Below are 15,698 nucleotides of genomic sequence, written 5' to 3'. Positions count from 1 at the left end.
ACCCAACATTGCTGTAATGGACACAATGTACCCGACATTGCTGTAATGGACACCAATGTACCCGACATTGCTGTAATGGACACCAATGTACCCGACATTGCTGTAATGGACACCAATGTACCCGACATTGCTGTGGTGGATACCATTGTACCCAACATTGCTGTAATGGACACAATGTACCCGACATTGCTGTAATGGACACCAATGTACCCGACATTGCTGTAATGGACACCAATGTACCCGACATTGCTGTAATGGACACAATGTACCCGACATTGCTGTGGTGGATACCATTGTACCCAACATTGCTGTAATGGACACCTATGTACCCGACATTGCTGTAATGGACACCAATGTACCTGACATTGCTGTAATGGACACCAATGTACCCGACATTGCTGTAATGGACACCAATGTACCCGACATTGCTGTAATGGACACAATGTACCCGACATTGCTGTAATGGACACCCATGTTATGATTTACCCAACATTCTGCTACACTGAACATTCCCCTTTTGCTTCCAAATTTCACATTTACAGATAAGGTTTGCTTCCAAATTTGACACATGCCCTGAGCTTAAAAATCTAGAAGGGCTAGAACATGACATTTGTCTCATTTTTAGGCAACTTGAAAGTAGCAAATAGAACTTTGTTCACGGGAAGCCACTCTTTACTGTGTTCCTGGCATCTCTCTTATTTGGTGTAATCTGTTAAATGGGGTGGTGCCAGACTATTTAGGGTTCCATGCCGCACATTTTCTAAAAAATATGGCTTAAAACATTTAAATGTAATTAATAACAAGTTATAAATTCTTTATCAGCATAAATGACACTGATTTGAAATGTTGTTGTATATCAGTGCATTCATATTTATTCTAAAATATTCTAACCTATTCTAGGTACTAAAGTAAACAAAGTTAACCTTGCTTTCAATTCAGTGTGGTCAACTTGTGATAAGGCCAATGGGAGACTTTTGACTGGTCTCAATGCATCACAGGAGGGCGTGCTTCAATGGTCCCAGAAGTATAGCATTCGTATTTCATTGCCCTTGCTTGTTAGTAATCCCTACTCACTTAATAAATCTTCAAAAATATGCCGGGAAGTTGCTGCGCTGTGCCTTGCTTTGGCTGCCATGGAGGGCATGTTTTCCCAAAAGATAAGAAACAGTGGTATTACTGGAGAGGGGCCATCAGACGTGCCAAATTAAATCAAGACGACCATGGTACCCAATGCTAGCAGTGTTGCATGCAAGGAGCAGTTTGTAGAATCTGACTACGATGAAAAGTCTCTTCTAGGTAAGCTCCAAACCAGATTTATTGAGAAAACTTCCCCATTTTAAAGGAAAATTTGGCATGTAGAAGCTGTTTCAGTAGAAGCTGTTCCTAACCTACCAGTTTTAATGTAATAGTAAAGGGTACCTTCATTTTCCCCCCATTTTTACTTTTAATTGCAGGTTGCAAACTGAACAAGAAATTACTTAAGAAAATGGCTGTCCCAAGCCAGTTTCCATAAAGTAAAGTAGGGCTGTCTTCAGCAGCATCATCAAGAGAAAAAATACTAAAGAGTAGGAATGAGAAGAGAAGGCTTGACAAAGAAGAAGGTAAACAGGATCGGTGCAAGAAGAAACAACTGAGAATGATGTTCTTGAGCAAGATCTGAATTTGATTATGTAGGTTGACATTGAGAGTGAACCAGTCAATGAGGAGGTGCACATTCAAACTGATCCTCAACCAAGCCATTCCACCTGTACTTCTCTAACAAAGACAGACTGCATTCATCGGTTTACTATAGGTCAGCTTTTCTTGACTCTAATAAAATACTGAAGATATATACTAAATTTTGAACTGTTGTTTATTCAGAATAAGTGAGTCAGAAGTTTACTGTGTCCTTGTAACCTGGATGAAATTCACAAGTCTTCAGTCGAGAGAAGTGAATAAATGGCGTAGCAGAGTCCGTGTCAGGTATTATGCTCCTTCAGATTTTAAGAGGAAATTCCCTACTACATGGGGCTATCCGTGATGGATTTGAATCTCCTGTAAAGAAACCCATAGCCCCCATTGCACAGCAGTCAACCTTTCTACTTGCAACAATCAAAATATAGCAAAAGCAGTTGTAGGAGTGACCCAAGGGGGGACTTGTCAGCTATGTGTCTTGTGCCCATGGAGGTTCGATGAATGACTGACAAATAGTAAGGCACAGTGGACTAAACGGGAACAGATTCAGGAGACGCCATCCTGGTGGACAAGGGATTTGATATTCAGGACATTTTTGCACCAGTAGATGTCATCATAAACATCCCACTTTATTCAGGAAAAAGAATCGAATGTCAGGAAAGACTGTTATCAAGGATAGGAAAATCTTCAGCAAGCAAGTCCATGTTGAGAGAATTATTGGTTTTGGCAAAACATTCAAAATCTTGACCCAGCCCCTCAATCAGACAGAGATGATTTGGGCATCTGATGTAGCTTTTGATTGTTTTATGTTTCTTCTTTCCGAAAATGCAATAATTGTAGTGACTGTAGTGACTGGGCTCCAGTCCCCTGAACCTGGTAATAATAGTTGTGACTGGGCTTCAGTCCCCTGAACCTGGTAATAATAGTTGTGACTGGGCTTCAGTCCCCTGAACCTGGTAATAATAGTTGTGACTGGGCTTCAGTCCCCTGAACCTGGTAATAATAGTTGTGACTGGGCTTCAGTCCCCTGAACCTGGTAATAATAGTAATGACTGGGCTTCAGTCCCCTGAACCTGGTAATAATAGTTGTGACTGGGCTTCAGTCCCCTGAACCTGGTAATAATAGTTGTGACTGGGCGTCAGTCCCCTGAACCTGGTAATAATAGTTGCGACTGGGATTCTGTCCCCTGAACTTGGTAATAATAGTAATGACTGGGCTTCAGTTCCCTGAACCTGGTAATAATAGTTGCGACTGGGATTCTGTCCCCTGAACCTGGTAATAATAGTAATGACTGGGCTTCAGTTCCCTGAACCTGGTAATAATAGTTGCGACTGGGATTCTGTCCCCTGAACTTGGTAATAATAGTAATGACTGGGCTTCAGTTCCCTGAACCTGGTAATAATAGTTGCGACTGGGATTCTGTCCCCTGAACCTGGTAATAATAGTTGTGACTGGGATTCTGTCCCCTGAACCTGGTAATAATAGTAATGACTGGGCTTCTGTTCCCTGAACCTGGTAATAATAGTTGTGACTGGGAGTCAGTCCCCTGAACCTGGTAATAATAGTTGTGACTGGGTGTCAGTCCCCTGAACCTGGTAATAATAGTAATGACTGGGCTTCAGTTCCTTGAACCTGGTAATAATTGTTGTGACTGGGATTCTGTCCCCTGAACCTGGTAATAATAGGACATTTCACTTCAACAATACCATCATTGTCAACAAGGCCATCTAGTGAACATGTCAGTTATGGGATGTCTGGACATCCATGGATTCCACAACTCTGCACCACATTTCCTGTCTTACTGCAGTAGGCCTTAAATACAGCAACAGATTTTTTACTTAGAGGCCATGATCTGTAGGTTTACTGGAAAACCCCGAGATAACAGTTAACCACTTCGCGCTCAGTTATTAGGTATAAAGAAAACGAACCCAAAACCAGGTCCCCCCCGGCAGCAAGTGGTCAACCTTTGAAAATAACACCTGACAGGACCAGAATGAGAACAGCTTTGATCATAAAAAGACCCCCCCAAAAAAACAAACAAAAGGAGATGAAAACCCCATGGATGTTCTGTTTGCAACAGAACATCTATGAAATGAACTGTAGGTATTTGTTGGTATCCCTTTGCTACCATTCCATCTCTTTCTTGTATGCAGTAATTCAGTGGCCCCATGCTGTGCTCTAATATAAATAAATACTGCCATAATGGTACTGGGCATGAGATTTCAGCTCTCCTTTTTCTGCTACCTTGGGAGAAGTTCAAACGTTTGAACTGGAATTTCAGAGTTGGGGGACTCACAGGACATGTTGTTGAAAATCCCCAAATCAGGTTGCCTTTGAAAGTGAAGACAAATGTAAATGATAAGATCTTCCACTGAAGGCCTAATAAACGTAATTTTGCTGAGTATTACTAATTGTTTTCTTCTTACTACATTTAAGTCAAAACATGCAACATAAAGCAATTCAGTTTTGTTTTATCAAAAGAAATATACATGTATTAAGAACAGATGTTAATGACTTAAAATAAAAGACAGAAGCTAACACAGTCTTTATTTTATAATATTAATGTGCACGTATCCAGTTACTGTGTGCTAACTGTCAGTGAGCTGTGAATGTGTGGGTGTATGGTGTAAGAAAAATTTTGCTTCAGCATTTGCTGCAAGGTAAAGATTGTAACTCAAAATAAATTCTCAAAAATAAAAAGTAACGACAGAGATTGAGTTTTGTGACTTGACTCACAGAAATCTTTGTTAAATATTTTGAAACCTACATGTACATGCATGATAATTTCAAACAGTTTTACATTGTTAATTCGGACAGACATGTATACGTATGCAATTGTAAGTCTGGTGCTTTATTCTTGCAATTACCAGTATCTCTCAGCAATCAATGTGACAATACTACATGCTGCATACATTGTGAATTCTTTTTTGCTTGGACTCAATGCAAATGCCTTCTTACAGAAATACGGTCATGAACATGTAATTATCAGAATGTATTGGACACTGTAAACATTCATGGAGCTATTTGCCCTCAAAAGCCTAATGTATTTCAAGTGAAAGTGAAGTGAATTGGACATCAGGAGACATTTGCAACCAAAGTCACTCAAGTTGCAGTCTTTGAACTTCTGAAAGTCTGATTATTTTATTGGACATGACAAGTTCATGTTCATTTTTTGCTTTCATGCTAAGTGTGATCTGGCCTTAAGGTGGTCACATTCACGGGGGGACCTCATTTTTGAATGGGTGTTTGCAGCCAAATATATACCAAATGGTCACAGTATGGACAAATCTTTGATAGACCCCATCATGTTCATTATGGTATTGGAAACCACAGGACATTTGAGTTTTTACCTATTCTCAAAAGGAATTGTTTCCACCATATTTTAAGAGCTTTCTGTATCTTTGTTTACAGCTACATTGGTCGCAAAATAATGGAAAGGGACTATGAGAATTATGTTGATGGTTTCATGCACGTCGTCAAACCAAGCTACACATACTGGACTCTGAGCTACATGCTTACTTTTGATGGAGCCCAAAAGCTGTTATCACAAGAGCCCCTGGGAAAGATGATACCAGTTGATGAGTACATACCAATCATGTTTGATGTACATCCAGAGTAAGTGTTCTTTTAGTTCAAGAATACTTTACCAGAAAAGGTTGTTGAACATGCACTTACATGTAAAACCAGAGTACCTGAGCTCCGTTTTGAAGCAAAACAAGTTGCATAATTGAAGTCTGACATTGCATTATAAGCTGTTTAATAGTTGCCCATCCTTGTGCCAACAGGAATGACTGGGCTCATGCATTTCATCCGCGTGACCTCAAAGCATATTCGGTCAACCCACTTCTTGTGGAACCAACACACTACACTGGGGAAGAGAAATACATCAGTGATACAGAAACAAAGGACATTTGGGAGTATGTTTTGCAAAGAGAAGGAACTTCAGATAAAGCTGGTAAATCAATTTGTAATGCATTTCAAGATTTTGAAGTTGTTCTTCATAAATATCAACCAGTATCAGTTAAGTGGAGTCATTGACATGCACATTCCCATTGTGGTCCAATAGCTGAAATATAGCAGTATGAAACTGCTCTGTGTAGTTCTGGAATGAGATTTTATTTTCTTATTTACATGATTCACTGCTAAAGGGAAGAGTAGGCAAAAGAAACATTATTCTCTGTGATTTCACACACTTGTTTAATTGTACACTACATTGTATCTTTATGTGCAATGTTATTTTGACTGGGCAGGTTTTAGTAAGCAGCAAAAGGATGCCAGTGATGACCCAAAATCAAGCAAAGGAAGACCAGATTTAATGGAACAACATGAAGATGACAAGCACACAGGAAACAAGGTGTGGAATGATGGACAAAGGATGCATGGACATGGTACAATGCCGAGTGCTGATGACAGTTTAAATGGCACTCATGCTGTAGAACTCACTGCAAATAAGAAACTAGATTCTCAAGATAGTTCAGCTGAATCATCTAATCCTGATGCTGAAAGGGACAGAGCTGCTTCTGAGGACATAAATACTCACACTGAGTTATGACATCAACCAACACAATATCCTCAATAACAAGATGATAGTTGAGACTATATTAGGCGCATTACACTCTCTTACTGAATGAACTTTCAACAGCTGGTGCGTCCCATTTCTTGTGTGGTCCAGTAGCTAAAAATCTTTCATTTTATAGATAGAAATTAATAGCATAAAATGCCTCTTTACCTGAAAACTTAATAGGACATGAACACAGGACAATAGGACATAAGATGGAAAATAGTCACAAATTTCAATATGACACATAGTGCGGGAAATATTAAAATGACTTCAGTGCTGTGTCCATATGGTATGTTATACTCACAAGTTCAAAGGTCTTAATGAATACAATTCTTGGTTCTCTCCTCTCCTTTTTTTCAGTGGAACTGTGTCAGTAAAATTTGCATTATGATTCTCAAAAGCATGCATTTTTTAAAAAGTAGTAGGTACCAAGTACATAAAGCTGCATGTAGCTTGTCTTAGATGAACCAAGGGTTGTTAAAGAATTAATAATTCCGGAGAGCACGGAGGTTCCAAACTGCTTTTATGTATGCAAGGAAATGATTTACAGGGTAGTCTATGTACATATATGAGGTAGTAATACTGTTAGCAAGTAAATTATAATTTGAGCTTTTAAGCTTTTCACGATGAAGTTGGCAAGTTAGTGAGAGAGGTTTGCAGTAGCACCATGCAAGGGTATCTCTCGTTGTCAGGCAATCTCCTGATGACGGACAGAGCATACAGTCCTAAACATTGAGTACCTCCTGGTTCTCTACAGAACCACACGTACTCCTAAGTTATAATCAGAGTTATAATACAAAACAAGAATAACATGTCTAGATTTCAAATTACACATATTTCAATTTTAACGTAACAGTTGTCACAATAAGGTTGCCATTGTGTTGATTTTTTTCCATTAATATGCCTCATGTAAGGTGTGATATATTGGCTAGGAATGGTGCTAATTTTCTTTTATGTCATCATAAATACCTCAGTTTACCCAGTCCAATAGTCGACAGACAGCCCTTCATGTGGGTGGTTTTAACAGATGGCAAAACTACCAACTGGCTTTAAACACTTTCCCATTTTCTATGAGGTTTTTACTAAAACCACTTGTATAATTTTATTTGTTTTGAGACAGGCATGCATATAAAATGGCCATTTAGTCCATATTTCACAGAGCCAAAAGATTACTACACCACCACTGCTGCACTCTTCATCTCATCATGCAGTGCCAACGAGTGAGTGCCAATTTCAGTACAAGGAGATTCAGCACTCGCATGCAAGAGGCACACATTGGTACCACAGGAGGGGTTGGAGAGATGTTTCACAAACCATGACGTACAGATGAGCAAAATAGTGTAGGAAAATATTGAGTTTTATTGGACTTTTCACAGAGAAAGAAAGGTACAGACAAGGTAGGATACGGCTGGACAAGAGCTTTTGCGAGTAATACTTCTTTGTGTTGAGAGTGTTAAGTGTACATAAGATTCTACCCTTACACTAATGTGCATATCAAAATAGGACAATATTGCGTGGGTGGTATTTGGACCCACAACTTCTGCTTACTAGTGCGTGCACAGGCACACTCAGGATTTGTCTTTTGTTATCAGATTATCCACTTGTTTTTGTTTCAAGTATAAGCACATGCTTTTCTTATGCCCCAGATACAGCTTTGAACATGTATACTTGGTAAATATCCTCCTGAGACATCCGTTTGGGATTTCAACTAGATCACAGGGAGCAAAGGGCATAATAAATCTTGGTCAAAATGTGGTTGTAATAATTGTCCCTAAAATCCTTGTATATTGTTGAATCTACAATGTGCTGGGCCAGATCCTTCCATAATTTAACAGTCTTGGGGAAGAATGAATTCCTGAATGCTGTTCAGGTTGTTTGTGGTATATTAAATTGGTTGTTTCCCATCCTGGATCTCTGTATTTTTGGATTGAGATGTTCTGAAGCATCGATGTTCTTGGCTCGAATAATAATCTTATAAAGTTGCGCCATTTGGTGGGCTTCCCCTTCTATCAATTAACCTCCCCCATCCCATGGATGACAACATGCTAGTGACACTACATGTACTTTACCCCGAGTAGTCTCCATAAACAAAACATACTGCCCTTCATTGGACCTTCTCAATAGCAGACTGGTGACAGTATTTACAGGGGACCATACTGCAACACCATATTTGAAGTTTGGATGGACTAATGTAATATGTATAACCTTTCTTTCACCGTTCTGGAACTCATGTAAAAATTGTTTGATGAAGTTGAGAACTATTGCTTTCGTGATGGCATGCCATGTCTTGATTCATTACCTTGAATTTTTATCCCCAAGTATGTGAACTGTTTTGTTGAATCAAGGTGCATACCATCCATCTTGTATAAAGGTTCACCTGGGTGTCACAAGAGACTCTCAGTGTTTTATATTTTCCTGCATTAAATCGCATACCCAAAGTGGCAGCCAATCTGATGAGGTTGTTGAGATCAGCTGGCATCAATTTCTCATCTTCCCTATGAGGCAGTCATCAGCAAATCTTGTTACACTCCTGACAACACATTAGATGTCATTTATGAAAAGAAGAAATGAATGTGGTCCCAACACAGTCCCCTGTGGTGCACCACTGAGAACAGCCTGTTGCTAAGAAACACAACAATCCAGTGTTTGATTTTGCCCCTGATCAGTGATGCCATAACAATTGATCTTATGAAGACGTTTCTGATGCGGTATCATATTGAACACCTTTGAAAAAATCGAAAACTGCTATATCAGTGAATAAACCATTGTTGTGATTACAGGCTAGATCATGATAAGTTAAGATCAGTTGACTCTCACGAGAGCACCTTCTATGGTAAGCATGTTGATTCTCTGCTAGAATTTTGAACTGGTCAGCAATGTGCTCCAATAATTTGCAGCGCACTGAGGTCAAAGACAACAATCTGTAATTCACTGGGTCCAATTTGATACCCTTCGTAAACTGGGGTTATATTGGTTTTCTTCCAATCTGTTAGTTGCTCGCCTGTGTCCACAGATTGTTGGAAGGTGTGTGTGAGAAAGGGGGTGATCTGTTCTGCCAGTTGGAGAGTTGTGTTTGGTATTTCATCCAGCCCAACTGCTTTGGAGACATCCATTGAACTTATTGGGATCATTAGTAGCTGTCATGTTGTCCACATACATGTAAACCTGATGAGCTTTGCAGAGAGCACAATCCACATATCTGTGAATGGACTTAAATTTATCTCAATCAGATTATTGATTGAATTTTTGGCATGGACATAGTCTTTTTTTTTTCAATTGAGACACAAAAGGTGAGCGGACAACCATCGTGGCGTCATTTTCCTTTGAACAGTCTTCTGCGGCACTAATTCCTTGACAATGTTGTTTAAGCAATTCCTAAAAAAGGCCCAGTTTGATTCAATAGTACATGTTGGTCTGGGTCGTAAAAAAACATCTCTCAGTGCAGCTGTAGCCACTCCAAAATTTGCTTCGTCTGCACTTTTCCGCTTAACCCTAACAGTCCTCAATTCCTTCACCTGTTGGAGGACTGAGGACTGTTAGGGTTAAGGATACTTTTTGGTGGTTTTGAGGTGTAGACAGCCTTGATAGAGAAGTCAGCTAGGACCGTTTCATGATCACTCAATCCAGACACTGCATGAGTGTTTTAGTTGTGAACAGGTCAAGCTTATTCTCAATGCAGGTGGTTGGATCTTAACGGGTAGTAGAGCCAACCAACTGCTCTAGGTGATACTCGTTAGCAAAAGATATATTTCATGGTGGGTATCTCAATAATTTGAGATTGTAGGCAATTCTGTGGATAAGTTGTGTCATCTGGGCTCCAGAGTATATTGTTGAAATCCCCTTTTAAAATTATGAAGGGGGAGTTTAAATATTGGTATAGCCTACAGGCTAGACCAATCATCGGTGGAGATATGCACATGTCTGCCAAGTGGTGTGTAGTTGAATGCATCCAAGGAGATGCTTCATGGTCTGCATCAACTCCAGTGTTGACGAGGCCATCAAAGAGATGCTGGTACATTTACCACTATACTAGGACACCACGTAATATATCTTGCCATCAGTTATATCTGTAACTGGAATGCATTATTTGGTTAGGTTTGTTTTTCATGTTTCAATGAGAATGTAATTTTGTTGCTCATATTGACAAAGGGTTTTTATTTTTAAATAACCCTTTTGCATATTAAATTTGAATCCAATCTGAGGCATTGGACTTGCGAGGCATCGTACTTATGAGGCTTCAGACTTATGGATTTTTTTTCAAATGCTTTTTTCGGACTTATGAGGCATCGGAATGATGAGGCGTTCGACTTATAAGCTGACCCGACCCCGTTTTCAATGGATAAGAAGGGCATAAAGGAACTAGTTCATTCTAGAGATGGTGGTCACTATGCGAAAGCTTACCCCGAATCACAAGGTATGGCAACAGTGTCTTTAGTCAGGGGAATTTAGACATTGTGTATGTTCAAAAGAGCTTTACTTGTTGCAACCAAACAACTAAACACATGAAACCTGGTACTGCATGCAAATAAAAACTGGTCTTACTGTGTGCATTCCAAAGACATATTCACAGACATTTTTGGCAGAGTGTATTGCAAGATCAATTCAAGATTGAATAACCAATCGAAAGGACAAAATCAACTGTGAAAATGAATACATTTTGCTTTTCAGTATATTGGTATACTGGAAGAAGTAAGCTGTATACATAGGCAAACAAAGCTGTACATTCAGTGTAAGAAGTATCTTACACTGAATGTACAGCTTTGTTTGCCTATGTATACAGCTTACTTCTTCCAGTTGTTGATGCATCAGATTGCTGAACTAATGGACACACAAATCCATGAGCCTATTTGAAGTGTAATGGACACAATAGGAGGGTGCTAGGTAAATTTTGAGCAAACCAATAAGCGCCCTTCCACTTTGTCCACCATACTTCAAAAAGGCTAATTTAAGCACAGAAAATGTATAGTTTTGTTATAGAGTGGGTTATTGACCTATATAAAGCAAGGAAAATAATCATCAGACACAAAAATAAATGTTTAGAAATGAACAGTTGAAAAAATAAATATACAAAAGGTATGAATTCAAATAACATTTATTCAACATTGATCGCAAACTGACGATTTTTGGGGGTACATTTGGCTTTCGAGAGGAAATTAACTGTCTTTCAAAAAAAGTATAGTTAAATGAATGGAACTGAAGAACGTGCAAGAATGAGCGAGCAAAGATGAAATTAACAGGGAATGTGAAAGCTGATGAATAAGGCTAAAGAGACAAATTGAAGTCATTCATTTATGAATTTGAACATGTGCAGGAAAACCTTTTTTCCCCTCTCATCTAAATACAACGCTACAAGGATCACCTTGGGAGACCTAATTTACTACACTTCTCAAAGGAAATTCATGGTTGTATAATATTCATAATCCAAAACTCATAAAGGAGGAATTTTTTGCATGTTTTATTTAAAGAAGGGTTCATGATGTAACATATTAATCAAGTTTGTGGCTACTACATGTACTTCCATAATAGCTGGCTGAGGACACAGCGCACGGTTCTTAACTTTTGTTTCACAAGTCTTAGACCTATTACATGCGAGAGAAGCCTTTCAGTGGACACCATTGACAAAATGGCCATTTCTATGAAATCAACTGATATTTGGATTATAAAGACTTCATGTTAAGTTTTCTAGGTAATAATTAAAAATACTTTCTCACAAGACAAAAACAAACTTTGATTATAATCAAACCTGATAAGCAGCTTTTATTTAATGTGTAAAGCTATTCTTCCTAAAGAGTTAAGAGAGACCTCTTAACTCTTTAGGAAGAATAGCTTTACATTTTCTTGACCTACATGTGATTGTGATGACCTACAGTATTTTTGACACAAATTTTATGAACATTGGATATGACGCAAAACAAAAGGAGACAAGTCACATTAGCCATGTTTCCCTTATGGTTGTACACTTATGCTGTTCCATTTTATGTGCATTTACATCAGCGACCTACAGGTAGTTCAGTTCCTAATCTTTACAAAACACCATTATTTAATATCCTTGTTCTCCCTGACTTCACACTATTTGGTAGGTAATTTGCATTACTCACTCTTATAAATTAAAGAATGTGTTCTAAATATAAAATCATGTCAGATATGACATGGAGACAAAAACATGCTTGCAATATCTTGCTATGTCTGTACAGAGGACGAGGTACTACAGTGTACATTGTATATCTGGAAAAATGTTGACTTGCTCAAGTAATCGGTGTGCTTTAAGGAGTGAAATAAACTTCTGTAAGTTAGAAAGATATTTCTTGTACAATTCTCTGTGGATTGTGAGCAAAAAAGAGAGGTGTTTGTGACTTGTAAATGTCATCCCCTGAACCAACACAGTGCATTCACACACTTTCAAAGGCATGTGGTGTATAGCACCGTCTCCATGACAGCAAATACAATATAACCACATTTTCTCTTCATCTGAGAGTGCTCACATGAATAGAGTGGAACATCACTATACTATACCCAACATTTGGGTGTACTGAAAATCTCCCTACGCTCCCGCATTTTCTCTGCTTTTTTATGGAACTTCACAATTTTGCTTTAAGAAACTTATTTATGACTGATAATGATAACTTGAAAGTTGACGAAACTCGTATTAACAATGGACACCAGGCCATCACAATGCACGGTCTGTACTATTCATGGGTAGCTTGTGTGTTGTACATTTGTGTGTAAACAGACACTTATGTATACCAGCTACCAAGCACATGTATGCAACACTGGAGAGTTTATTGAGGAAAACATTGCATGATAATTGCTACAAAGCCAGGAGATTTTACTTAAAAACTTTACAAAAACAGAAACTAAATATGCAGATAGATCCCAGCATTCATTACATAACTCACAAACATCTTGGATAATAATGCGTGCTTAACTTTTTTTTACCAACTTTGGACTCTAGTACTACTCTATAAAACTGATTCCTGGTGTGGCCCAGTCTTATTAGATTCTGCCATTTTACCAGCAGGAATCAGTGTTACTGTTTTGTATGTAGCTTGTGATTCAGGAAAACTTGAGCACTGCACCACAAATTTTGTATGGATTCTCTTGTGTTTGTTATAGCAGCATTCCATAGCACATGGCATATTCTTCAAAATATAAACCAAAACACAACTCTGTGGGTCATTTTTCAAAACTTCTTAAACAATGACTTATGTCATAACCCAAAATTTACACCATCAAGGTTAGAAAAATTATCATTTGGGGATAATTTGGCAGACATTTGGTTTGCCTCACAGAGGGCCTGTTTGTTTCAATCAGTATTAATCCCATTCACTATGCAGGTTTTGGAGCCCATATACCATCGACAGAGCATTGATAGTGATCCAGATCCATTTGAAACAAACATGGCCTTAACGTTTTAAGTCAAAATGTTTGTATCACCGACGTCAATGGCCAAAGCACAACCTAGCAATGTTGCTAGGACGTGTATACGTCACCTAATCAAGCGACAATTATGTCCTTTCAAAGTTATTCTTAGATCATAGCTCTCAAATAAATTCAATCTCTTTATCGGTTTAAATTTAAACTAAAAATGGCAATGATTTCCTGGATTTACACTGCATTACTTGACTTACAAGCTCACTTCAAACCAAACCTCTTTCATAAACAAAAACAATTGAGTATATTTTTCAACAGATGTAATTTACAGGCCCTCAAAAGACTTTTAAAGACAAACGGATAAAGAAAATTGTGCAAAATTGGTGGAAAATTATTGACAAGATTTTCCTCTTCATTCCCTACTTGTTTCAAATCACTCTAACCATATCAGCATATTTGTCATACCTTACAGCCACTGAAATATGTAAGTTTTGGTTGCATCAAAAGCATACAAGTACATGTTCATTTTGAATGTCATATTTGATTGAATTTCAATTATGTTTGAAATTTGACGGAAAAATGCATGACGTTTGACATAATTGAAAACACTGCCGTGTAGCGCTTGAAATTCTCATGCATGTGTTTATTTTGCCATTCAAAACTCAGGTCACTTGACTTCAATCAAGAATCATAGTTAATGTCTTGAATGTAATTGTTTTTAGAATGTCAGTTGGTTTGAGAGATTTTCTCGACAAATCTTGGTGCGAAGAGAAAACTCCTAAAGCTCATGAATATCGAAAGAAAGAGGGCGCTCTATATGGCCAGATGTCAAAGGTCAAACAGTCCACAAGGCCGAAGTAACAAAATGTTCTGAAATGTCAGCCTAAAAAAAATTTATGGATGTTCAAAGTCATCGTCATTGGTATTTTGGACCAGGTTTCATGGAAATGTACTTGATCAAACTGTGATAGTTCAAGTCTTACATAATGATGATATGGGGCGCATTTTACGCACTGGTTTTTGTTGACATTTTCGAAGGAATCAAATAATGTTGGCAACTGCTGACTGCGGGATCCGATGATCTGTGAATTTCAGTTTTGTGATTATGGTGTAAATATTATCAATTACATGCTTGTTCAAAAGTTACAACAGAAACTATTACTTGCTATCAATTATAAGGTGTCTAGAAATATACAGGATGTTCATGTCCTTCAAAAATGCTAACATTCTGATCAAGATGAAAAATGGGCATGGCCATTAGAGTTCGGGATACCAGCCACGACTCCCCTCATTTCATCAGATATTGTAAATTAATTCAGTGTTAACTTCAGGCGATGAGAAACCATGAAATTCATTATTATCTAATGACTTATATCTGTAGACTTTGCCATATGGTGTTAATGTGAATGTTGTTGACTGGACAGTAATGGCATTTAAACAGTCTGGGCTCTCTGTCACCCGTCAGAGGATACACTGTACTCATGCAGTATGCCCATACCACAGCTAACATGGCGGAGGCATTCACACACAATGCATATGTATGCAGAGCCCCCACCATCTACATGTGCATGTAAGTTGTATGCCTGAAACAACTGTATACTGTGCATGTACATGTAGCAATCATTAGGACTGGTGAAGCACGTCCTTGAGAAGAAGCAGTATAGCATCATCACTGTCTACAGCCTTCATGGAAGGGGAGCAAGGATCTGAAATCATGCCAAGTAGGAGGGAGATTGTCTTGGAGGAATTGCCCACAGTGCCGACATGGGGTAGAGAACAGCTTTTGGTAACTGTGCAGCCACTTCTGGAAAAAAAAAAAAAATTCTTCCAGTGAACTCAACTGTACTGCAGTTGTACCTACACTGTGCATATACATGTACATTTTTAACTCTCAAAAGTGTAGATAATCCAGCCTTGTTTTGAAACAGTATACCAGGGTTTGGGGCATTGAGAGCGAGCGGATTACCACCGGGGACAAAAGCACTCCACCACCACAGCAATGAGCCACACAGCCCCGCTGCACGCTAATCTGGCCCCTATTGAAAAGAGTGCACTGAGCCAAGTTCGTGAACAAATGAAAGTTATATAACA

At 38.5% G+C, this 15,698-nt stretch overlaps 2 protein-coding genes across 4 annotated transcripts in view; one reads left to right on the top strand and one right to left on the bottom strand.

Moving 5' to 3' along the window:
* Window positions 1-12,535, top strand: part of LOC110981575 (procollagen galactosyltransferase 2-like) — a 50,960-nt gene extending 38,425 nt beyond the window's left edge. For all 3 annotated transcript variants that reach the window (XM_022239231.2, XM_022239230.2, XM_087143685.1), the window contains exons 9-11: window positions 5,087-5,290; window positions 5,461-5,630; window positions 5,926-12,535. In XM_022239231.2, coding sequence (XP_022094923.2) covers window positions 5,087-5,290; window positions 5,461-5,630; window positions 5,926-6,227 — 676 coding nt within the window. In that variant the 3' untranslated portion in view covers window positions 6,228-12,535. The remainder of the gene's footprint in view (window positions 1-5,086; window positions 5,291-5,460; window positions 5,631-5,925) is intronic.
* Window positions 11,313-15,698, bottom strand: part of med27 (mediator complex subunit 27) — a 75,058-nt gene continuing 70,672 nt past the window's right edge. The window contains exon 8 of the mRNA XM_022239232.2: window positions 11,313-15,411. Coding sequence (XP_022094924.1) covers window positions 15,277-15,411 — 135 coding nt within the window. The 3' untranslated portion in view covers window positions 11,313-15,276. The remainder of the gene's footprint in view (window positions 15,412-15,698) is intronic.

Source organism: Acanthaster planci, linkage group LG11 (assembly GCF_054643075.1).
Source record: "Acanthaster planci isolate LZ-2023a linkage group LG11, COTS_SCS, whole genome shotgun sequence".
Taxonomy (NCBI): Eukaryota; Metazoa; Echinodermata; class Asteroidea; order Valvatida; family Acanthasteridae; genus Acanthaster; species Acanthaster planci.
The sequence above is the reverse complement of the archived record's forward strand: the minus strand, read 5'-3'. Positions and strand labels throughout refer to the sequence as shown.